Genomic DNA, 26492 nt, shown 5'->3' with positions numbered 1-26492 from the left:
CTCCCCCTTATAAAGAGGCCCCTCTGAGAAATGTGTGACTGAGACAGAACTCTGCAGGGGAGTGTAGGAGATAAGACAGGTCAGACATTCCACTATAAATCAACTTGGACATTTTACTGCTAAGCTTTTAGATAACACACTAAGAGCCTTGTTTATATAGCTGTGTAGGCATGGTTTTGGTATCATGAGTAAAAGATAACGACATAGGCAGTGACATCACTTCGGGTTCGATAAAATAACAAGGGACATTTTCTTTGATGCAGAACTTACTGGGAAACATGCGTGCCATGTTCCTGATTGTCAACTTCTGTCTACAATTGCATTAATAAAGGTTTTTGAATGATTTAATTCAAGATATTGTCATAATGCTAATTTCACCAATGAGCCAATGATTGACAGGGAACAGGAACGAACCCTAACACTGCCTTTTTGTTAGGTAGGGCAGTATGGCCCTGTCCCTCTGGCCAGGGTAAACGGTAATGTTATGTATACACAGTATTTCACCTCAAACAGTTTATTTCATTTAATTATACACAGAAAAGAAGAGGTTGCACAGCATAAATTCATGTACAAACAATTTTTCATTCGATTTTTGTAATTTAGCAGATGCTCTTATCCAGAGCAACCTAAGGGACAAAATATGGTTAATTGCAAGGGCACAATGACAGATTTTTCACCCAGGCGGCTCGGGATTCAAACCAGCAACCTTTCAGTTACTGGCCCAACACTCTTAACCGCTAGACTACCTGCCACCAGATCAATTATATTCAATACAGTTATTCAAATACATTCATCATCAATGACTAAAATAATGAATCTAGTATTAAAATACAATTTAATAAACACAAGTAGTCGATTCATAGCCTGTTTATCATTAAACAAAAGGTATTTAGTAATATAAAATAATCCACCCAAACTAATGCTGAAAACTGATCATCACATCATCTTTATCTGATACACACTGAGTGTACAAAACATTAGGAACACCTTCCCAATGTCGAGTTGCACCTCCTTTTGTCCTCAGAACAGCCTCAGTTCATCAGGGCATGGACTCCCAAGGTGTTGAGAGCGTCCACAGGGATTCTGGCCGATGTTGACTCCAATGCTTCCCACAATTATTTCAAGTTGGCTGGGAGTGGATCTCTACTCCGAATAGCTCCTTCCATCTCCTCCCACAGATGAACAATTGGATTGAGATCTGGTGACTCGTCAAGCCACTGCAGTAAACTGAATTCACTGTCATGTTCTTGGAACCATTCCTGGACAAGCGTTGTGCCATGGGGCATAATCCTGCTGGAAAAAAATCGAAGGGATGCACCTGATTGGCAATGATGTTTAGATATCCTGTGGTATTCAAACATTGCTCCACTGTTATCAAGGGGCCCAGTGTGTGGCATGAGAACGCACTCCACACCATCACCACCAGCCTGCAATGTTGACACACAGCAGGGATGCATGTACTCGTGGTTTCCTCCATACCCCAGTCCTCCCATCAGCATGACACAGCAGGAACCAGGGTTCATCAGACCAGGCAATATTTTTCAAATTCTCCAGTGTTTTCATTCCTTAGCCCACTGCAACTGCAGTTTCTTGTTTTTTTTTTGCTGGAAGCTAATGAGGATCTATAATAAATACACAAAAACTACGTCATTAAGGAACAGAGCTTTCACCTGAGTTCACCTGGTCAAGTCTACATCATGAAAATAACAGGTGTCCTTAATGTTTTGTACACTCAATGTATGTTGTGTCTACCAGCTCTGATGAGGCTTCTCTCCTTCATGTATACATTGGTGTCTTTTTAAAATTTAATTTCACCTTTATTTAACCAGGTAGCTAGTTGAGAACAAGTTCTCATTTACAACTGCGACCTGGCCAAGATAAAGCATAGCAGTGTGAACAGACAACACAGAGTTACACATGGAGTAAACAATTAACAAGTCAATAACACAGTAGAAAAAAAAGAAGAAAATGGCCCATTTGAGAAAAACGCTCCAGTCAGAGCAGGAGTAAAGCTTCACTCAAGTATTTAACTAGGGAAGGGGGATACCTAATCAATTGTACAACTGAACGCATTCAACTGAAATGTGTCTCCATAATTTAACACAACCCCTCTGAATTAGATGTGCGGGGGGATAATTGACATCCACGTCTTCCGCGCCCGGTGAACAGTGGGTTAACTGCCTTGTACTGGGGCAGAATGACAGATTTTTACCTTGACAGCTGGGAGATTCGATCCAGCAACCTTTCAGTTAATGGCCCAATGCGCTAACCACTAGGCTACCTATGTACATGTATGTATATGTTCATGAGTTTTCAGGTAGTCCAGTCGAGAAAAACCCTTTCCACAGTCAGAGCAAGAGTAAGGCCTCTCTCCTGTGTGTGTTCTCTGATGACCTTTTAGCTGAGATGCTGTTGTGAAGCATTTTACACAGTCAGAGCAGGAGTAAGGCTTCTCTCCTGTATGTATACGCTCATGTGTTTTTAAGGTGCCCAGTTGAGAGAAAGTCGCCCCACAGTCAGAGCAAGAATAAGGCTTCTCTCCTGTGTGTGTTCTATGATGAACTTTTAGCTGAGATGCTGTTGTGAAGCGTTTTACACAGTCAGAGCAGGAGTAAGGCTTCTCTCCTGTATGTATACGTTCATGTGTTTTTAAGTGGCCCAGTTGAGAGAAACTCTTTCCACAGTCAGAGCAGGAGTAAAGCTTCACTCCTGTATGGACACATTCATGTGTTTTTAAGTAGCCCAGTTGAGAAAAACTCTTTCCACAGTCAGAGCCTTTGTGAAAACGTTCATGTTTTTTTAAGGTGCCCAGTTGAGAGAAACTCTTTCCACAGTCAGAGCAGGAGTAAGGCTTCTCTCCTGTATGTATACGTTCATGTTCTTTTAAGTGGCCCAGTCGAGAGAAACTCTTTCCACAGTCAGAGCAGGAGTAAGGCTTCTCTCCTGTGTGCACTCTCTGATGACCTGTCAGAGCCTTTAATGTTATGAAATTCTTCCCACAGTCAGTACAGGAATACAGATTCTCAACTGTGTGAATTTTTAGGTGTATTTTTAGCTTTGAAAGAATTGGGAAAATCTCTTTACAATGTGGGCAGTGGTGAGACCTCTTAGGTCTGTGATCTTCCTGCTGTTGCTCTCTGGATGTAGAGAATGTCTCAACATGATCTCCTGTGTGAACAACATCAGAAGAACCAGTCAGTTGGTGTGATATACAGTGGGGAGAACAAGTATTTGATAACCTGCAAAATCTGCAGTGTTTCCTACTTACAAAGCATGTAGAAGTCTGTCATTTTTATCATAGGAATCTGAAACAAAAATCCATTAAATCACATTGTATGATTTTTAAGTAATTGATTTGCATTAGTATTTGATCACCTACCAACCAGTAAGAATTCCGGCTCTCACAGACCTGTTAGTTTTTCTTTAAGAAGCCCTCCTGTTCTCCACTCATTACCTGTATTAACTGCACCTGTTTGAACTCGTTACCTGTATAAAAGACACCTATCCACACACTCAATCAAACAGGCTCCAACCTCTCCACAATGGCCAAGACCAGAGAGCTGTGTAAGGACATCAGGGATGAAATTGTAGACCTGTACAAGGCTAGGATGGGCTACAGGACAATAGGCAAGCAGCTTGGTGAGAAGGCAACAACTGTTGGCGCAAATATTAGAAAATGGAAGAAGTTCAAGATGACGGTCAATCACCCTCGGTCTGGGGCTAAATGCAAGATCTCACCTTGTGGGGCATCAATGATCATTAAGGAAGGTGAGGGATCAGCCCAGAACTACACGGCAGGACCTGGTCAATGACCAGAAGAGAGCTGCGACCACAGTCTCAAAGAAAACCATTAGTAACACACTACGCCGTCATGGATTAAAATCCTGCAGCTTACGCAAGGTCCCCCTGCTCAAGCTAGTGCATGTCCAGGCCCGTCTGAAGTTTGCCAGTGACCATCTGGATGATCCAGAGGAGGAATGGGAGAAGGTCATGTGGTCTGATGAGACAAAAATAGAGCTTTTTGGTCTAAACTCCACTCACCGTGTTTGGAGGAAGAGGAAGGATGAGTACAACCCCAAGAACACCATCCCAACTGTGAAGCATGGAGGTGGAAACATAATTCTTTGGGGATGCTTTTCTGCAAAGGGGACAGGACGACCACCGTATTGAGGGGAGGATGGATGGGGCCATGTATCGCGAGATCTTGGCCAACAACCTCCTTCCCTCAGTAAGAGCATTGAAGATGGGTCGTGGCTGGGTCTTCCAGCATGACAACGACCCGAAACACACAGCCAGGGCAACTAAGGAGTGGCTCCGTAAGAAGCATCTCAAGGTCCTGGAGTGGCCTAGCCAGTCTCCAGACATGAACCCGATAGAACATCTTTGGAGGGAGCTGAAAGTCCGTATTGCCCAGCGACAGCCCCGAAACCTGAAGGATCTGGAGAAGGTCTGAATGGAGGAGTGGGCCAAAATCCCTGCTGCAGTGTGTGCAAACCTGATCAAGAACTACAGGAAACGTATGATCTCTGTAATTGCAAACAAAAGTTCCTGTACCAAATATTAAGTTCTGCTTTGCTGGTGTATCAAATACTTATGTCATGCAATAAAATGCAAATGAATTACTTTTAAAAAATCATACAATGTCATTTTCTGGATTTTTGTTTTAGATTCCGTCTCTCACAGTTGAAGTGTACCTATGATAAAAATTACAGACCTCTACATGCTTTGTAAGTAGGAAAACCTGCAAAATCGGCAGTGTGTCAAATACTTGTTATCCCCACTGTACATGTCAATCAAATGTATTTTATGAAGCCCTATTACATCCAAAGTTGTCAAACAGCTTAACAGAAACCCAGCCTAAAATCCTAAAGAGCAAGTAATGCAGATGTTGAAGCAGTGGGCCCAAAAAACTCCTAGAAAGCAGGAACCTAGGAAGAAACGTGGAGAGGAACCAGGCTCAAAGGGGTGGCCAGTCTTCTTCTTGCTGTACCAGGTGAAATATGTATTCATATCAGTAGGTTGTACAATCAAAGGGGGAATAAAACTATTCTACAAGTGGGTAAAGGTTTAAAGCTAAAAAAGTGGTAATGGTTGTGAAAATGATGAGCCACTTCACTACTTCACTTCTTTAGTCGACACTGATATCCCAGTGAATAAAACAAATGCTGACAATACTGGTGTCAAACCATGAAAGTGTCAGTAGCATGAAATAATATTTTCCTTCTCATTGAAACAGTTCATGAAACTGTTCTACTGCAACTTTTCATACACAGTGGGAAGTTGGAATGAACAAACTTAGTTAGAACCTGCTCTTACCATGAGAAACAGATTTCCCAATCTTCTCCTCCTCTTCTTCATCTTTAATGTTGACATTCAGCTCGAGTGCTTGACTGCAGTCTTCCAGCTTCACGGATGCCATCTCTGGATCCTGCAGTGCAAACTGAGCTCCACTGTAACAATCAGGACCCAGTGACTGTGGGTTTGGACTCAGTGTGGAAGGAGAGAGGCAGGCTGGGTTTGTCCTCACTATTGATGTTACCGGCCTCAGAGTTAATTCTAGTCCTGTAGTAACAATGAACAACAGACAAAAAGTTATTTTCTAAGACAGTTCTGGAACTTTCTTTATTCTCTAAAAACATATTATATTAGTTATTGTTAATTGATCTAATTCAGTGCTTAACTTGGACTGAAATAGATACCGGTACTGTTTATATTTAGGTGCAGCAGCTCCACAATACTGTTGAGCTAATTTACTATAAGAGGAACATGAGCTCAAACAGTAGACATTTGAGGTGAACTGTCCAAGTCAAGCACTGATCTCATTTCAATAGATCTGGTAGCTAAGCATTGACAACAAAACATGGATTACTTCACATTAGACAAAGTATACTCTCTTAAATCAGGCTACACAACTTAAGTGTATTTAATCTATAGTAGATTTCCTCAATTCACATAAATGCATAAATGACCATTTAGTACAAGGTTGCAGTATGTATTGGGCAGAACTATGTACTATTTTCCTGAATAACCTTGTCTTCACTGTATTATTGTATCAAAAACCAATAGTAAAAATAAAAAATACCAAACGTGATATTACCTGAATGGATTTGTTACCTAGCATGGTATTACATGTTCTTTTGATATTAGACAGTATAAACATGTTATTACATACCAGTAGTAAAAAATAGAGACACAAATATTGTCTTCTTAACATCACAGTTCTGCCCATATCTTTATTCTGAAGAAGGTTGCGTGCCTGCCCAGAACTTTCCACTCACTACCAACTATGGTAGTGAGTACCCCAACTATGGTAGTGAGTACCCTAACTATGGTAATGAGTACACCAACTATGGTAGTGAGACTATGGTAGTGAGTACCCCGACTATGGTAGTGAGTACCCAACTATGGTAGTGAGTAGTATGGTAGTGACCCCAACTATGGTAGTGAGTACCCCAACTATGGTAGTGAGTATCCCAACTATGGTAGTGAGTATCCCAACTATGGTAGTGAGTATCCCAACTATGGTAGTGAGTATCCCAACTATGGTAGTGAGTATACCAACTATGGTAGTGAGTATCCCAACTATGGTAGTGAGTACCCCAACTATTGCCTGTATTTACCCCCACAAAAATGACATGTAATTAGCTGCTAATGTGGCTATAATAAACAACTACAACATTCGGATGGTCTTAGACAAGACTGCCAAATCAAGACAAGGTAAGGATCTCTGGATTAAATAATGTTAACCAAATTTAGTAATGAATAAATAGGCTACATTTATTTAAATGGCCAATTCTCTGAACTGTCTTGTGCAAGTTTTAAATTGACACAATACCTGTTAGCAAAGGTGTCAGCTAGAGATGATGTGCAGGAGCTTGCAGGGATTTGTAGTTTAGCATGATGTCTACTTTGACACTAATTACCGTTTTCAAATCTGAGAAGAAATACAGTCTAATATATTGATGAAAGTCACCTTGTCCAAGAGAAATGTACACCGTTATCAAAACGTCACGCCAGGGAAGCCTACATGAAACACAGCCCTTATGTTAAGTGCTTCTAAAAGTAACTAAATGAACAATTTGAACCATATGATACAAACAAAAGAATTCAGACCCTTTACTCCGTACTTTGGATTTATTATTTAATATTGGAAATGTGAGGACTTTTGTTGTTAGCGTTTGGTTATGTTTTTGTCTATCTTTGGGTTGGGGTGTGTGTGTGGGGTGTGTGGGGGGGGGGGGAATTGTGATTGTTGATTGCTCTATTTGGAACTAATGAATGTGTAAAATATATATATATAAATAAGAACAATGGAGGCCACTGTGGGGACCTTCAACGCTGCATAAATGTATCGGTTCCCTTCCCCAGATCTGTGCCTCGACCCTTTTCATGGAGCTCTACAGACAATTCCTTCAACCTCATGGCTTGGATTTTGCTCTGACACGCGGGACCTTATATAGACAGGTGTGTGCCTTTCCAAATCATGTTCAATCAATTGAATTTATAACCGGTGGACTCCAATTAAGTTGTAGAAGCGTCTCTAGGATGATCAATGGAAACAGGATGCACCTGAGCTCAACGTCAAGTCTCCTAGCAAAGGGTCTGAATTCTTACACTACTGGTCAAACGTTTTAGAACACCTACTCATTCAAGGGTTTTTCTTTATTTTTACTATTTTCTACATTGTAGAACAATAGTGAATACATCACAACTATGAAATTACACATATGGAATCATGTAGTAAATTTAAAAAAAAATGTTAAGTCAAAGTATATTTTATATTTGAGATTCTTCAAATAGTCACCCTTTGCCTTGATGACAGCTTTTCATTCTCTCAACCAGCTTCATGAGGAATGCTTTTCCAACCGTCTTGAAGGAGTTCCCACATATGCTGAGCACTTGTTGGCTGCTTATCCTTCATTCATAGAACATTTAAAACACTGGCAGTTTGTCTACTTCACTTCTTTAAATCTACTACCACCTGGCTACCCCTACCCCAGTCAACAGCCCTGCACCACCCACAGCAACTTGATCAAGCCTCCCCCATTTCTCCTTCCCCCAAATCCAGATAGCTGATGTTCTAAAAGAGCTGCAAAATCTGGACCAATACAAATCAGCTGGGCTTGACAATCTGGACCCTCTCTTTCTAAAATGATCCACCGCAATTGTTGCAACCCCTATTACTAGCCTGTTCAACCTCTCTTTCGTATCGTCTGAGATCTCCAAAGATTGGAAAGCTGCCGAGGTCATCCCCCTCTTCAAAGGGGGAGACACTCTAGATCCAACGGTTACAGACCTACATCTATCCTGCCCTGCCTTTCTACGGTCTTTGAAAGGCAAGTTAACAAACAGATCACCGACTATTTCAAATCCCACCGTACCTTCTCCGCTATGCAATCTGGTTTCCGGGCTGGTCATGGGTGCACCTCAGCCACGCTCAATGTCCTAAACGATATCATAACCGCCATCGATAAGAGACAATACTGTGCAGCCGTATTCATCGACCTGGCCAAGGCTTTCGACTGTCAATCACCACATTCTTATCGGCAGACTCAACAGCCTTGGTTTCTCAAATGACTGCCTCGCCTGGTTCACCAACTACTTCTCTGATAGAATTCAGTATGTCAAATCGGAGGGCCTGTTGTCCGGACCTCTGGCAGTTTCTATGGGGGTGCCACATGGTTCAATACTCAGGCCGACTCTCTTCTCTGTATACATCAATGATGTCGCTCTTGCTGCTGGTGATTCTCTGATCCACCTCTACGCAAACGACACCATTCTGTATACTTCTGGCCCTTCTTTGGACACTTAACTAACCTCCAGACAAGCTTCAATGTCATACAACTCTTCTTCTGTGGCCTCCCAACTGCTCTTAAATGCAAGTAAAACTAAATGCATGCTCTTCAGCCGATCACTGCCCTCACCTGCCCAGCATCACTACTCTGGATGGTTCTGACTTAGTGGACCATTGTAATGTGGACCATTTCAAATACCTAGGTGTCTGGTTAGACTATAAACCGTCCTTCCAGACTCACATTAAGCATCTCCAATCTAAAATTAAATCTAGAATCAGCTTCCTATTTAGCAACAAAGCCTCCTTCACTCATGCTGCCAAACATACCCTCATAAAACTGACTATCCTACCGATTTTTGACTTCCGCGATGTAATTTACAAAATAGCCTCCAGCACTCTATCATAGTGCCATCCATTTTGTCACCAAAGCCCGATATACTACCCACCACTGCAACCTGTATGCTCTCGTTGGCTGGCCCTAGCTTCATATTTGTCGCCAAACCCACTTGCTCCAGGTCGTCTATAAGTCTTTGCTAGGTAAAGCCCAACTTATCTCAGCTCATGGGTCACCATAGCAGCACGAGCTCCAGCAGGTATATTTCACTGGTCACCCTCAAAGCCAATTCCTCCTTTGGCAGCAGAGAACTGGAAGGAAAGGCGACCAATGACTGGAACGAATTGCAAAAATCAATGAAGCTGGAGACTCATATTTCCCTCACTAACTTTAAGCACCAGCTGTCAGAGCAGCTCACAGATCACTGCACCTGTACATAGCCCATCTGTAAAAAGCCCATCCAACTACCACATCCCCAGACTGTTATTTATTTTTTGCTCCATTTCACACCACTCCAGTGTTTAATTGCTAAATTGTAATTACTTCGCCACTATGGCCTATTTGTTAACTTACCTCATTTGCACACACTGCATATAGATTTTTCTATTGTGTTATTGACTGTATGTTTGTTTATTCCATGTGCAACTCTGTGTTGTTGTTTGTGTCGCACTGCTTTGTTTTATCTTGGCCAGATCGCAGTTGTAAATGAGAACATGTTTTCAACTGGCCTACCTGGTTAAATAAAAGGTTACATTGAAGAAATGTAATACTCTGAGCACTCCAGATGTCCCTGTGAATAAAACAAATGCTAACAATACTGGTGTCAAACCATTCAGGTCTCAGTAGCATGAAATAACATCTACCTTCTCATTGAAATAGTTCATCATGAAACAGGTCTACTGCAACTTTTAATACACAGTGGGAAGTTGGAATGAACAACAAACTTCTTACCATGAGAAACCTCTTCTTCATCTTTAATGTTGACATTCAGCTCCAGTGTTTGACTGCAGTCTTCCAGCTTCACTGATGCCATCTCTGGATCCTGCAGTGCAAACTGGGTTCCACTGTCACAATCAGGACCCAGTGACTGTAGGTTTGTACTCAGTGTGGAAGGAGAGTGGCAGGCTGGGTTTGTACTCAGTGTGGAAGGAGCGTGGCAGGCTGGGTTTGTCCTCACTGTTGACGTTAACGGCCTCAGACTTAATCTGAGTCGGTCTGTAGTAATAAAGACAAACAGACACAAGAGTTATTTTCTTGACAGTTCTGGCACTTTATTCCCTAAAATATATATTATATTTCTTCTTGTTCAATTATCTAATTCAGTGCTTGACTTGGACTGAAATAGGTGCCCATGCTTATTTTGGGTGCCGGTAATGTTTATATTTAGGAGCAGGAGCTACACATGACTTTTGAGCTAATATTCTATAAGAGGAACATGATCTCAAGCAGTAGAAATGTAAGTATTCTGCTCCGGTGAGCTCCTGTCCAAATTAAGCACGGATCTCATTTCAGGTAAACATTGACAACAAATACAGGACTAACATTAGGACTAAGATCGAATCGTACTACACCGGGGCTGTAGTAGAGCAGGTTGAAGTTCCGTGGAGTCCACATCACCAACAAACTAACATTTTTTTTTTTTTTTTTTAATTTTACCTTTATTTAACTAGGCAAGTCAGTTAAGAAAACATTCTTATTTTCAATGACGGCCTAGGAACAGTGGGTTAACTGCCTGTTCAGGGGCAGAACGACACATTTGTACCTTGTCAGCTCGGGGATTTGAACTTGTAACGCTCTAACCACTAGGCTACCCTGCCGCCCAAGCACGCCAAGACAATTGTGATTATTGTTAATTGATCTAATTCAGTGCTTAACTTGGACTGAAATAGATACCGGTACTGTTTATATTTAGGTGCAGCAGCTCCACAATACTGTTGAGCTAATGTACTATAAGAGGAACATGAGCTCAAACAGTAGACATTTGAGGTGAACTGTCCAAGTCAAGCACTGATCTCATTTCAATAGATCTGGTAGCTAAGCATTGACAACAAAACATGGATTCCTTCACATTAGACAAAGTATACTCTCTTAAATCAGGCTACACAACTTAAGTGTATTTAATCTATAGTAGATTTCCTCAATTCACATAAATGCATAAATGACCATTTAGTACAAGGTTGCAGTATGTATTGGGCAGAACTATGTACTATTTTCCTGAATAACCTTGTCTTCACTGTATTATTGTATCAAAAACCAATAGTAAAAATAAAAAATACCAAACGTGATATTACCTGAATGGATTTGTTACCTAGCATGGTATTACATGTTCTTTTGATATTAGACAGTATAAACATGTTATTACATACCAGTAGTAAAAAATAGAGACACAAATATTGTCTTCTTAACATCACAGTTCTGCCCATATGTTTATTCTGAAGAAGGTTGCGTGCCTGCCCAGAACTTCACGTTTCCACTCACTACCAACTATGGTAGTGAGTACCCCGACTATGGTAGTGAGTACCCCGACTATGGTAGTGAGTACCCCGACTATGGTAGTGAGTACCCCGACTATGGTAGTGAGTACCCCAACTATGGTAGTGAGTACCCCAACTATGGTAGTGAGTACACCAACTATGGTAGTGAGTACCCCAACTATGGTAGTGAGTACCCCAACTATGGTAGTGAGTACCCCAACTATGGTAGTGAGTACCCCAACTATGGTAGTGAGTACCCCAACTATGGTAGTGAGTACCCCAACTATTGCCTGTATTTACCCCCACAAAAATGACATGTAATTAGCTGCTAATGTGGCTATAATAAACAACTACAACATTCGGATGGTCTTAGACAAGACTGCCAAATCAAGACAAAGGTAAGGATCTCTGGATTAAATAATGTTAACCAAATTTAGTAATGAATAAATAGGCTACATTTATTTAAATGGCCAATTCTCTGAACTGTCTTGTGCAAGTTTTAAATTGACACAATACCTGTTAGCAAAGGTGTCAGCTAGAGATGATGTGCAGGAGCTTGCAGGGATTTGTAGTTTAGCATGATGTCTACTTTGACACTAATTACCGTTTTCAAATCTGAGAAGAAATACAGTCTAATATATTGATGAAAGTCACCTTGTCCAAGAGAAATGTACACCGTTATCAAAACGTCACGCCAGGGAAGCCTACATGAAACACAGCCCTTATGTTAAGTGCTTCTAAAAGTAACTAAATGAACAATTTGAACCATATGATACAAACAAAAGAATTCAGACCCTTTACTCCGTACTTTGGATTTATTATTTAATATTGGAAATGTGAGGACTTTTGTTGTTAGCGTTTGGTTATGTTTTTGTCTATCTTTGGGTTGGGGTGTGTGTGTGGGGGTGTGTGGGGGGAATTGTGATTGTTGATTGCTCTATTTGGAACTAATGAATGTGTAAAATATATATATATAAATAAGAACAATGGAGGCCACTGTGGGGACCTTCAACGCTGCATAAATGTATCGGTTCCCTTCCCCAGATCTGTGCCTCGACCCTTTTCATGGAGCTCTACAGACAATTCCTTCAACCTCATGGCTTGGATTTTGCTCTGACACGCGGGACCTTATATAGACAGGTGTGTGCCTTTCCAAATCATGTTCAATCAATTGAATTTATAACCGGTGGACTCCAATTAAGTTGTAGAAGCGTCTCTAGGATGATCAATGGAAACAGGATGCACCGGAGCTCAACGTCAAGTCTCCTAGCAAAGGGTCTGAATTCTTACACTACTGGTCAAACGTTTTAGAACACCTACTCATTCAAGGGTTTTTCTTTATTTTTACTATTTTCTACATTGTAGAACAATAGTGAATACATCACAACTATGAAATTACACATATGGAATCATGTAGTAAATTTAAAAAAAATGTTAAGTCAAAGTATATTTTATATTTAAGATTCTTCAAATAGTCACCCTTTGCCTTGATGACAGCTTTTCATTCTCTCAACCAGCTTCATGAGGAATGCTTTTCCAACCGTCTTGAAGGAGTTCCCACATATGCTGAGCACTTGTTGGCTGCTTATCCTTCATTCATAGAACATTTAAAACACTGGCAGTTTGTCTACTTCACTTCTTTAAATCTACTACCACCTGGCTACCCCTACCCCAGTCAACAGCCCTGCACCACCCACAGCAACTTGATCAAGCCTCCCCCATTTCTCCTTCCCCCAAATCCAGATAGCTGATGTTCTAAAAGAGCTGCAAAATCTGGACCAATACAAATCAGCTGGGCTTGACAATCTGGACCCTCTCTTTCTAAAATGATCCACCGCAATTGTTGCAACCCCTATTACTAGCCTGTTCAACCTCTCTTTCGTATCGTCTGAGATCTCCAAAGATTGGAAAGCTGCCGAGGTCATCCCCTCTTCAAAGGGGGAGACACTCTAGATCCAACGGTTACAGACCTACATCTATCCTGCCCTGCCTTTCTACGGTCTTTGAAAGGCAAGTTAACAAACAGATCACCGACTATTTCAAATCCCACCGTACCTTCTCCGCTATGCAATCTGGTTTCCGGGCTGGTCATGGGTGCACCTCAGCCACGCTCAATGTCCTAAACGATATCATAACCGCCATCGATAAGAGACAATACTGTGCAGCCGTATTCATCGACCTGGCCAAGGCTTTCGACTGTCAATCACCACATTCTTATCGGCAGACTCAACAGCCTTGGTTTCTCAAATGACTGCCTCGCCTGGTTCACCAACTACTTCTCTGATAGAATTCAGTATGTCAAATCGGAGGGCCTGTTGTCCGGACCTCTGGCAGTTTCTATGGGGGTGCCACATGGTTCAATACTCAGGCCGACTCTCTTCTCTGTATACATCAATGATGTCGCTCTTGCTGCTGGTGATTCTCTGATCCACCTCTACGCAAACGACACCATTCTGTATACTTCTGGCCCTTCTTTGGACACTTAACTAACCTCCAGACAAGCTTCAATGTCATACAACTCTTCTTCTGTGGCCTCCCAACTGCTCTTAAATGCAAGTAAAACTAAATGCATGCTCTTCAGCCGATCACTGCCCTCACCTGCCCAGCATCACTACTCTGGATGGTTCTGACTTAGTGGACCATTGTAATGTGGACCATTTCAAATACCTAGGTGTCTGGTTAGACTATAAACCGTCCTTCCAGACTCACATTAAGCATCTCCAATCTAAAATTAAATCTAGAATCAGCTTCCTATTTAGCAACAAAGCCTCCTTCACTCATGCTGCCAAACATACCCTCATAAAACTGACTATCCTACCGATTTTTGACTTCGCGATGTAATTTACAAAATAGCCTCCAGCACTCTATCATAGTGCCATCCATTTTGTCACCAAAGCCCGATATACTACCCACCACTGCAACCTGTATGCTCTCGTTGGCTGGCCCTAGCTTCATATTTGTCGCCAAACCCACTTGCTCCAGGTCGTCTATAAGTCTTTGCTAGGTAAAGCCCAACTTATCTCAGCTCATGGGTCACCATAGCAGCACGAGCTCCAGCAGGTATATTTCACTGGTCACCCTCAAAGCCAATTCCTCCTTTGGCAGCAGAGAACTGGAAGGAAAGGCGACCAATGACTGGAACGAATTGCAAAAATCAATGAAGCTGGAGACTCATATTTCCCTCACTAACTTTAAGCACCAGCTGTCAGAGCAGCTCACAGATCACTGCACCTGTACATAGCCCATCTGTAAAAAGCCCATCCAACTACCACATCCCCAGACTGTTATTTATTTTTTGCTCCATTTCACACCACTCCAGTGTTTAATTGCTAAATTGTAATTACTTCGCCACTATGGCCTATTTGTTAACTTACCTCATTTGCACACACTGCATATAGATTTTTCTATTGTGTTATTGACTGTATGTTTGTTTATTCCATGTGCAACTCTGTGTTGTTGTTTGTGTCGCACTGCTTTGTTTTATCTTGGCCAGATCGCAGTTGTAAATGAGAACATGTTTTCAACTGGCCTACCTGGTTAAATAAAAGGTTACATTGAAGAAATGTAATACTCTGAGCACTCCAGATGTCCCTGTGAATAAAACAAATGCTAACAATACTGGTGTCAAACCATTCAGGTCTCAGTAGCATGAAATAACATCTACCTTCTCATTGAAATAGTTCATCATGAAACAGGTCTACTGCAACTTTTAATACACAGTGGGAAGTTGGAATGAACAACAAACTTCTTACCATGAGAAACCTCTTCTTCATCTTTAATGTTGACATTCAGCTCCAGTGTTTGACTGCAGTCTTCCAGCTTCACTGATGCCATCTCTGGATCCTGCAGTGCAAACTGGGTTCCACTGTCACAATCAGGACCCAGTGACTGTAGGTTTGTACTCAGTGTGGAAGGAGAGTGGCAGGCTGGGTTTGTACTCAGTGTGGAAGGAGCGTGGCAGGCTGGGTTTGTCCTCACTGTTGACGTTAACGGCCTCAGACTTAATCTGAGTCGGTCTGTAGTAATAAAGACAAACAGACACAAGAGTTATTTTCTTGACAGTTCTGGCACTTTATTCCCTAAAATATATATTATATTTCTTCTTGTTCAATTATCTAATTCAGTGCTTGACTTGGACTGAAATAGGTGCCCATGCTTATTTTGGGTGCCGGTAATGTTTATATTTAGGAGCAGGAGCTACACATGACTTTTGAGCTAATATTCTATAAGAGGAACATGATCTCAAGCAGTAGAAATGTAAGTATTCTGCTCCGGTGAGCTCCTGTCCAAATTAAGCACGGATCTCATTTCAGGTAAACATTGACAACAAATACAGGACTAACATTAGGACTAAGATCGAATCGTACTACACCGGGGCTGTAGTAGAGCAGGTTGAAGTTCCGTGGAGTCCACATCACCAACAAACTAACATTTTTTATTTTTTATTTAATTTTACCTTTATTTAACTAGGCAAGTCAGTTAAGAAAACATTCTTATTTTCAATGACGGCCTAGGAACAGTGGGTTAACTGCCTGTTCAGGGGCAGAACGACACATTTGTACCTTGTCAGCTCGGGGATTTGAACTTGTAACGCTCTAACCACTAGGCTACCCTGCCGCCCAAGCACGCCAAGACAATTGTGAAGAGGGCACGACAAATCCTATTCCCCCTCAGGAGACTGAAAATATTTGGCATGGGTTCTCAGATCCTCAAAAGGTTCTACAGCTGCACCATCGAGAGCATCCTGATTGGTTGCATCACTGCTTGGTATGGCAACTGCTTGGCCTCTGACTGCAAGGCACTACAGAGGGTAGTATGTACAGCCCAGTACATCACCGGGGCCAAGCTTCCTGCCATCCAGGACCTCAAAACCAGGCGGTGTTGGAGGAAGGCCCTAAAATCGTCCAAGACTCCAGCCACCCTAGTCATAGACTGTTCTCTCTGCTACCGGACAGCAAGCGGTACCAGAGCACCAAGTTTAGGACCAAGAGGCTTCTAAACAGCTTCTACCCCCAAGCCATAAGACTCCTGAACAGCTAATCAAATGGCTACCGAGACTATTTGCATTTGCGCCCACCCACGCTGCTGCTACTCTCTTATCTATGCATAGCCACTTTAATAACTCTACCTACATGTACATAATTACCTCGACACCGGTGCCCCCTGCACATTGACTGTACCCCCTGTATATTGCTCTGCTATTGTTATTTAATGCTGCTCTTTAATTATTCTTCTCTTACTTTTTCTAAGGTATTTTCTTAAAAATGCATTGTTGGTTAAGGGCTTGTAAGTAAGCATTTCACTTTAAGGTCTACACCTGTTGTATTCGGCTCATGTGACAAATAAAATGTGATTTGAAAACATTAATTCATTCACATTAGACACAAAGGACAACGTAAGAGCACTTTATAGTAGATTTCATAAATTCACATAAAATTACTCCAAAACCATGTAGTACATTACAAGGTCACTGTTTGTTTTAGGCAGCACTGTTACTATTTTCCTGAACAACCGCATCTTCATTGTATTATTTCAATCAAAAAAAAATGGTATTACCGGTTCACACTACAGTAACAGACCGAGTGGGGCGCCGCCATTTTACCAGCTCGTCAATTTTACACAAAACCAATAACATGCAACAAAAAATCTCAAATAAATGGATTCTTTATGAAATTACCTTGAGAAAAATGTACATCCACTCAGACAAACCCAAAGTCTCTAGCTATGTGACTTGTAAAATAGTTAACCATATTCTTCACTCGGTTTGACAAAAATTACACATCAAACGTGACAATACCTTAATGGATTTGTTACCTAGCATGGAATGACATGTTCTTTCGATATTGTAAAGTTTAAACGCGCTATTACATACCTGTAGTAGTAAATTGAAACGGACACATACAAAGGTTATCTTCTTGACTGCATCGTTCTGGGGCTTTCGTTATTCTGAAGAATGGTGCCCGCGTGCCGGGAACTTCCTGTTCCCCACTACCACAGTGCAACCTTTGTGCATTCCGGGATCCTTGGGATGGCCCTATCCCATGCCACAAGAAGGCGGTAGATGCTACTACTAATGCTTCTTCAGCAGTGAAGTTCTCAAGATGGAGGAATTTCAGTACAGCAGTGTTCCCCAATCCTGGTCCCAAAGGGTGTACATGTATGTTTTTGCCCTCACACTCACATACCTTATTCAGTTCAAAGGCTTGAGTTGCTTAGTTGAATCCAGTGTGTGAGTGTTAGGGGCAAAAACAAAAAAGCACCCCCCTTTGTGTCCCCTGGACCATGATTGGGAAACACTGCAGTACACAGCAAAAGGTGTGATGATTCAAATTTCATGCAATTATCATAAAGACATTTTCATATCATTATCATCATCATCAAACTTTTTGCTTTGTACTGAAAGTGATTGCTAATGAACAAAATACTGCAATAAAGTTATTTTTATGGAACATCCCTTTCATAGAATCTACCACCCCATTAAAGGAGTAGTTTACTATTTTACAACTTGAAGTCCTGTTTGTAAGATTACTTGATTGGTATTCAGGGGACTAGGTACAGTATGTACTTAGGAGATGAATCTCTGATCTTAGCAGTGCAATTCTTATGCCCCCACGTAATGTCACTGTGGTTCTTCAATGTTTCCCGATTTTCTTTTCGGTGGGTTATTTTGTCTAATAAACCTGGGTCAATGGAAACCTGCCTACTGATGCCATCTCTGGATCCTGCAGTGCAAACTAGGCTCCACTATCACATTCAGGACCCAGTGACTGTAGATTTAGAGTGTGGAAAGAGAGAGGCAGGCTGGGTTTGTCCTCAGTGTCAATCTGTCAACTCTGAATATAATCTGAGATCAACTTCCTGGTCCTTCCCTGTGCATGCTACACCCCCTCTCATTGTTACTGTGTGTATGAACACATATGAAAGCCCTCCCCCGCCATCCTTTCGGCAAATTTGACCACGACTCCATTTTGTTGCTCCCAGTCTACATACAGCAACTAAAACAGGAAGCGCCTGTGCTCAGGTCTGTTCAACGCTGGTCCGACCAATCGGATTCCACGCTTCAAGATTGCGTCGATCACGTGGACTGGGATATGTTCCACATATCGTCGGAAAATAACATTGATGAATACGCTGATTCAGTGAGTGAGTTTATTAGCAAGTGCATCGGTGATGTTGTACCCACAGCGTCTATTAAAACATTCCCCAACCAGAAACCGTGGATGATGGCAGCATTCGCGCAAAACTGAAAGCGTGAACCACGGCTTTTAATCAGGGCAAGGTGACCGGAAACATTACCGAATACAAACAGTGAAGCTATTCCCTCCGCAAGGCAATCAAACAAGCTAAGCGTCAATACAGAGACAAAGTAGAGTCGCAATTCAATGGCTCAGACATGAGAGGTATGTGGCAGAGTCTACAGTCAATCACGGACTACAAAAGGAAAACCATCCCCGTCGGACCACAATGTCTTGCTCCCAGACAAACTAAACAACTTCTTTGCTCGCTTTGAGGATAATACAGTGCCACTGACACGGCCCGCTACCAAAACCTGCGGGCTCTCCTTCACTGCAGCCAACATGAGTAAAACATTTAAACGTGTTAACCCTCACAAGGCTGCTGGCCCAGATGGCATCCCCAGCCGCATGCGCAGACCAGCTGGCTGGTGTGTTTACGGACATATTCAATCAATCCTTATCCCAGTCTGCTGTTCCCACATGCTTCAAGAGGGCCACCATTGTTTCTGTTCCAAGAAAGCGAGCAAAATGACTATCGCCCCATTGCACTCACTTCTGTCATCATGAAGTGCTTTGAGAGACTAGTCAAGGACCATTTCACCTCCACCATACCTGACACCCTAGACCCACTCCAATTTGCATACAGCCCCAATAGGTCCACAGACGACGCAATCGCAATCACACTGCCCTAACCACGCTGGACAAGAGGAATACCTATGTAAGAATGCTGCTCATCGACTACAGCGCAGCATTTAACACCATAGTACCCTCCAAACTCGTCATTAAGCTCGAGACCCTGGGTCTCAACCCCGTCCTGTGCAACTGGGTCCTGGACTTCCTGACAGGCAGCCCCCAGGTGATGAGGGTAGGTAACAACATCTCCACCCCGCTGATCTTCAACACTGGGGCCCCACAAGGGTGCGTTCTCAACCCTCTCCTGTACTCCCTGCTCACCCATGACTGCGTGGCCATGCACGCTCCAACTCAATCATCAAGTTTGCAGACGACACTACAGTGGTAGGCTTGATTACTAACAACGACGAGACGGCCTACAGGGAGGAGGTGAAGGCCCTTGAGGGTGAGTGTGGTGTCAGGAAAATAACCTCACACTCAATGTCAACAAAACAAAGGAGATGATCGTGGACTTCAGGAAACAGCAGAGGGAGCAGCCCCCTATTCACGTTGACCGGACAGTAGTGGAGAAGGTGGAAAGTTTTAAGTTCCTCGGCGTACACATCACGGACAAACTGAAATGGTCCACCCACACAGACAGTGTGGTGTTTGAGGCACAGCAGCGCCTCTTCAACCTCAGGAGGCTGAATAAATTTGGCTTGTAACCAAAAACATTCACAAACTTTTACAGATGCACAATCGAGAGCATCCTGTCGGGCTGTATCACCGCCTGGTACGGCAACTGCTCTGCCCACAACCGTAAGGCTCTCCAGAGGGTAGTGAGGTCTGCACAACGCATCACCGGGGGCAAACTACCTGCCCTCCAGGACACCTACGCCACCTGATGTCACAGAAAGGCCAAAAAAGATAATCAAGGACAACAACCACCCGAGCCACTGCCTGTTCACCCTGCTGTCATCCAGAAGGCGAGGTCAGTACAGGTGCATCAAAGCGGGGACAGAGACTGAAAAACAGCTTCTATCTCAAGGCCATCAGACTGTTAAACAGCCATCACTAACATTGAGTGGCTGACTTACAAACAGAGACCTGGAGGTGAAAGAAGCGCACTCCTGTTGAGTTGAGGTGCTGGCTAGCGGAGTAGAACACCTGTTGAGTTGAGGTGTTGGCTAGCGGAGTAGAACACCTGTTGAGTTGAGGTGCTGGCTAGCGGAGTAGAACACCTGTTGAGTTGAGGTGCTGGCTAGCGGAGTAGAACACCTGTTGAGTTGAGGTGCGGAGTAGAACACTTGAAAAAGGAAAGGAGAGACCCACACTTTAGAAGCTCAGACGCAATAATTTAATAACCTAATATCCAACGTTTCGACAGACAAGTGGTCTTCATCAGGGTATAATGAGAAACACTGTGGGTCACTAGTTTATATAGTGTTAAAGGACACACAGGTGTCTGTAATCATGGCCGGGTGTGCCCTGATATCATTGGGTAATTCTCAGATAAAAATAACATATCAAAAACATGAATGAGAGCATACGATCATAGATACAATTTTCCTACATAGGCCAACAAACATTTACAATGAATAGCAACATCACAACAATCACAAGAATGGCTTCAGATCAAAGTATACGCTGAGACCGAAGAGAGCAAGGGTCTTTAAATGAAAGATCCAGGTAGCCTCTCGTTTTAATAAATTGTCGAGGTCACCTCCTCTCATATGGAGGGTGGGGTGACATGCTCAATGCCGATATAACGTAGGGACGAAATCGAGTGGTTTGCTTCCAAAAAGTGGGCCGCAACTCTGGGTAAGTGGATTTCCTGCACCTAATGGTGCTACGACGCTCCGAGATTCCCACTTTAAATTCCCACTTTGTTTTACCCACATCAATTTTACCACAAGGAAAAGTTAAGGGACACAAGCAAAAACTCTTACAAAAATGTAGCAGCCTGTACATCTAATCATTAGTGATCTGACATGCTGTATTGCATGGAAACTGTAGGGTACTAACAACAGCAGCTGCAAAGTCTAGCTTACTATGACCCTGGCCAGAGGGACACGGTCAACAAAGTGGTAATGTTGTGTATATACAGTATTTCACATCAAACAGTTTATTTCATTTAATTATACACAAGAGAGGAGGTTGCCCAGCAGAAATTCACGTACAAACATTTTTCATTACATTTGTGTCATTTAGCAGATCTCTGGATAAGAGCGACTTACAGGACAAATAAGAGTTAATTGCCTTCCTTAAGGGCACAATGACATTTTTCACCTAGTCGGCTCGGGATTCAAACCAGCAACCTTTCAGTTACTGGCTGTTAGGAATTTTACGTATAATGACTAAATGATGTTTACATTTAAAAGTAATGATAGGACTGTAACGAACCGAATTCTACCCTGTCTGATGAAGAATGTTTGTACATAGGCAAAGAGGAAGTGTTAACAGACAACTTGTGACCACTGTGAAACTAACAACAGGAAAGATGTCTGGTCCCCAGCCAGAGAGGGGAGAAACCGTTGGGCTTGCAGGAGACTGTGTAACATGTTGTAGCATATGATAAGCCTCGTATGCATAGGAGAAGACTTGTAAAACAGCATTGTCATTGTCTGAGAGGAGGGACATTTATGACGAAATGAGAGGTATATAAACCAATGTACATAAAATGATGGGCAGAGCTCTTGTAAATAAACTTTGCTGACTATTGTAGACTGGCCTCTGTCCGTTTCATTTCAATAAGAACCTTACAAATTATTGGTAACAGACAGAGTATTTGAATTGAAGTTCAGTTTATGAACATTGAGAACAAAATTCTCTTAACACTGGCCCAACACTCTTAACCGCTAGGCTACCTGCCGCCAGATCAATTATATTCAATACAGTTATTCAAACACATTCATCATCAATGACTAAAATAATGAATCTAGTATTAAAATACAGTTTAATAAATACAAGTAGTCGATTCATAGCCTGTTTATCATTAAACAAAAAGTTATATAGTAATATAAAATAATCCACCAAAACTAAATGCTGAAAACTGATCATCATCAGCTATTTCCATCTCCTCCCAGAGATGAACAATTGGATTGAGATCTGGTGACTCGTCAGGCCACTGCAGTAAACTGAATTCACTGTCATGTTCTTGGAACCATTCCTGGACAAGCCTCGTGGCGTAATCCCGCTGAAGAAATCTATTTGCAGATGGATACACTGCTGCCATGAAGGGAGGCACCTGATTGGTAAGGATTCCTTAGAGATCCTGTGGCATTCAAACATTCCACATCTTTTATCAAGGGGCCCAATGTGTGCCCTGAAAACACACCCCAACCATCACACCACCAGCCTGCAATGCTGACACACGGCATGGATGCATGCAGTCGTGTAAAGTACTTAAGAATAAATTATTTAAAGGACTATTCTAGTAGTTTTTGGTGGCACCTCTACTTTACTATTTATATTGTTGGCAACTTTTATTTCACTACATTCCTAAAGAAAATGTACTTTTTACTACACACATTTTCCCTGACACCCAAAAGTACTTGTTACATTTTTTATGATTAGCAGGACAGAAAATGGTTCAATTCACACACTTATCAAGATAACATCCCTGGTCCTCCCCACTACCTCTGATCTGGAAGACTCACTAAACACAAATGCTTTGTTAGTAAATGATGTCTGAGTGTTGGAGTGAGCCCCTGACTATCCATAATATAAAAAACAATACAATTGTACCATCTGGTTTGCTTAATTTCAGGAATTTGAAATTATTCATAATTTTACTTTTGATAGTTAAGTATATTTACAACCAAATACTTTTACTCAAGTAGTATTTTAATGGGTGACTCATTTTACTTGAGTCATTTTCTATTAAGGTATCATAACTTTTACTCAGTCTGACAGTTAGGTACTTTTTCCACCACTGGATGTATGTCCTCGTGGTTTCCTCCCCCAGTCCTCCCATCAGCATGAAACAGCAGGAACCGGGATTCATCAGACCAGGCAATGTTTTTAAAATTCTCCAGTGTTTTCATTCCTTAGCCCACTGCAACTGCAGTATCTTGTTTTTTGCTGAAAGCTAATGGGGATCCATAATAAATACACAAAAACTACCTTATTAACGATCATAGCGATCATCATTCCCCTGGTCAGTTTATGCCATGAAAAGAGCAGGTGTCGTTAATGTTTGGTACACTCAGAGTATGTTGTTTCTACTAGCTCATTCCCACAGAAAACTGCAGAGGGAAGCAGTACCACCCAGTCAACCATCAGACTCCAGTGTGAGACGTCTCACAGAGGATATTCGACCGTAAATTAATCTCAATATCTTTACAGTAGAAACTAACAAAACTCACCAAAACTGACAAGGTGCACACTGATCAGTAAAGTAAAGAGAGGCTAAAATTATATTACTCTCCCTTTCTTCTGCACAGTTCTCTCACAGTGAGAAACTATAGGATTACAAAAGAGTGTTCTACGCTTTCTTCATTTGATCCAATTCATCCTTGCCAATTATTTAATGACATGAGAATGAAGTCCAATCTCAGCTGGATTGAGAGAACTGATGAGGCTTCTCTCCTTTATGTATACATTGGTGTCTTTTTAAATGGCCCAATCTGTAGAATCTCTTCTCACAGTCAGTGCAGTGATAAGGCTTCTCTCCTGTGTGTATACGTTCATGTCGCTTTAAGTTGCACAGTAAAGAGAAACTCGCTGCACAGTCAGAGCAGGAGTAAGGCTTCTCCCCTGTGTGTATACTTTCATGTCGCTTTAAGTTGCACAGTAAAGAGAAACTCGCTGCACAGTCAGAGCAGATGAAAGGCTTCTCTCCTGTGTGTGTTCTCTGATGAAATTTTAACCTAGTTGATGTTGGGAAGCATTTTACACAGTCAGAGCAGGAGTACGGCTTCTCTCCTGTGTGTGTTCTTTGATGAACCTTTAGCTCAGTTGATGTTGTGAAGCATTTTACACAGTCAGAACAGGAGAAAGGCTTCTCTCCTGTATGTTTTTGTTCGTGTGTTTTTAAGTGGCCCGGTCGAGAGAAACTCTTTCCACAGTCAGAGCAGGAGTAAGGCTTCTCTCCCGTATGTATGTATTGGTGAATTTTTAAGTGGGCCAGTAGAGAGAAACTCTTTCCACAGTCAGAGCAGGAGTAAGGCTTCTCTCCTGTATGTTTTTGTTCATGTGTTTTTAAGTGGCCCAGTCGAGAGAAACTCTTTCCACAGTCAGAGCAGGAGTATGGCTTCTCTCCTGTGTGTATACATTCATGTCGTTTTAATTTGCACAGTAGAGAGAAACTCGCCGCACAGTTAGAGCAGGAGTAAATCTTCTCTTTGTGTATACGTTCATGTCGTTTTAAGTTGCACATATGAGAGAAACTCGCCGAACAGGCAGAGCAGAAGTAAGGCTTCTCTCCTGTGTGTGTTCTCTTATGAACTTTTAGCTTAGCTGATGTTGTGAAGCATTTTATACAATCAGAGCAGGAGTAGGGCTTCTCTCCTGTGTGTGTTCTCTGATGAACTTTTAGCCAAGTTGATGTTGTGAAGCATTTTACACAGTCAGAGCAGGAGTAAGTCTTCTCTCTTGTGTGCACTCTTTGATGAACTGTCAGAGCCTTGGATGTTGTAAAATTCTTCCCACCGTCAGTATAGGAATACCGATTCTCTCCAGTGTGTATTTTTAGATGTATTTTTAGCTTTGATAGAAATGGGAAAATCTTCTCACAATGTGGGCAGTGGTGAGACCTCTTCACTCTGTGATCTTCCTGCTGTTGCTCTCTGGATGTAGAGAATGTCTCAACATGGTCTCCTGTATGAACAACATCAGAAGAACCAGTCAGTTGATGTGATATACATGTCAATCACATGTATTTTATGTAGACCTTATTACATCAGAAGTTGTCACAAATAGCTTTACAGAAACCCATCCTCAATCCCCAAAGAACAAGCAATGCAGATGTAGAAGCAAAGTGGCTACGAAAAACTCCACAGCAAGCAGGAACCTTGGAAGAAACGTAGAGAGGAACCAGGCTCAAAGGGGTGACCTGTCCCCTTCTGGTTGTACCGGATGACATATGTATTCATACCAGTAGGCTGTACAATACAGGGGAATAAAACTATTCTAAAAGGGGGTAAAAGTCGTGAAAATTATGAGCCATATCATCCTCCCCTCATCCTCACAAGGGTTAGTAACCAGGCTGTATCACATCCGACCGTGATTAGGAGTCCCATAGGGTGGCGCACAATTGACCCAGCGTCGTCCGGGTTTGGCCCGGGAGGTAGGCCGTCAATGTAAATAATAATTTGTTCTTAATTGACTTGCCTAGTTAAATAAAGGTTAAGTAAGTTCAATTTAAAAAAGACTAATTTCATGGAACTTTAAAACATCAGCAGTTTGTCTACTTCACTTCTTTAGTCTCCTCTCTGATCACTCCAGATAACCCAGTGAATAAAACAAATGCTGCCAATACTGGTGTCAAACCATGCAAGTGTCAATAGCATGAAATAACATCTACCTTCTCATTGAAACAGTTCAATATGATACAGTTCTACTGCAACTTTTCACACACAGTGAAAAGTTGGAATGAACAACAAACATAGTTAGATAGAACCTGCTCTTACCATGAGAAACAGATGTCCCAATCTTCTCCTCCTCTTCATATTTAATGATGACATTCAGCTCCAGTGCTTGACTGCAGTCTTCCAGCTTCACTGATGCCATCTCTGGATCCTGCAGTGCAAACTGGGCTCCACTGTCATTATCAGGACCCAGTGACTGTAGGTTTGGACTCAGTGTGGAAGGAGAGAGGCAGGTTGGGTTTGTCCTCACTATTGATGTTACCGGCCTCAGACTTAATTCTAGTCGTCCTGTAGTAACAATGAGAAACAGACAAAAAGTTGTGTTGACATTTCTGGCACGTTCTTTATTCTCCATTAAAATATATTATATTTTTTCTTGTTCAATTATCTAATTCAGTGCTTAACTTGGACTGAAATAGGTACCGGTACTGTTTATATTTAGATGCAGGAGCT

The 26492-nt window shown here is 42.0% G+C and overlaps 2 protein-coding genes across 3 annotated transcripts; both read right to left on the bottom strand.

The window, feature by feature from the left end:
* Window positions 1–1966: 1966 nt before the first annotated feature.
* Window positions 1967–10717, bottom strand: LOC135568509 (zinc finger protein 664-like). Its single transcript, XM_065015303.1, has 3 exons — window positions 10080–10717; window positions 5317–5562; window positions 1967–3168 (listed from the first exon to the last, which is right to left on the bottom strand). Exons 1-3 carry the CDS (start codon window positions 10159–10161, stop codon window positions 2282–2284), a joined length of 1215 nt encoding a protein of 404 aa, XP_064871375.1. The 5' UTR covers window positions 10162–10717; the 3' UTR covers window positions 1967–2281.
* Window positions 10718–14490: 3773 nt separating this feature from the next.
* Window positions 14491–26375, bottom strand: LOC135568508 (zinc finger protein 135-like). Of its 2 annotated transcripts, XM_065015302.1 has the most exons (3): window positions 26082–26375; window positions 25186–25269; window positions 14491–15618 (listed from the first exon to the last, which is right to left on the bottom strand). In XM_065015302.1, the coding sequence occupies exons 1-3, from the start codon at window positions 26179–26181 to the stop codon at window positions 15287–15289; spliced, it is 516 nt and encodes a 171-aa protein (XP_064871374.1). In that variant the 5' UTR covers window positions 26182–26375; the 3' UTR covers window positions 14491–15286. The 2 variants fall into 2 exon arrangements, with proteins under 2 accessions (XP_064871374.1, XP_064871373.1); XM_065015301.1 differs by lacking the exon at window positions 14491–15618 and having other exon boundaries at window positions 20784–25269; window positions 26082–26354.
* Window positions 26376–26492: the final 117 nt, after the last annotated feature.

The sequence above is a fragment of the Oncorhynchus nerka genome, unplaced genomic scaffold, assembly GCF_034236695.1.
Source record: "Oncorhynchus nerka isolate Pitt River unplaced genomic scaffold, Oner_Uvic_2.0 unplaced_scaffold_1544, whole genome shotgun sequence".
Lineage (NCBI taxonomy): Eukaryota > Metazoa > Chordata > Actinopteri > Salmoniformes > Salmonidae > Oncorhynchus > Oncorhynchus nerka.
The sequence above is the reverse complement of the archived record's forward strand: the minus strand, read 5'-3'. Positions and strand labels throughout refer to the sequence as shown.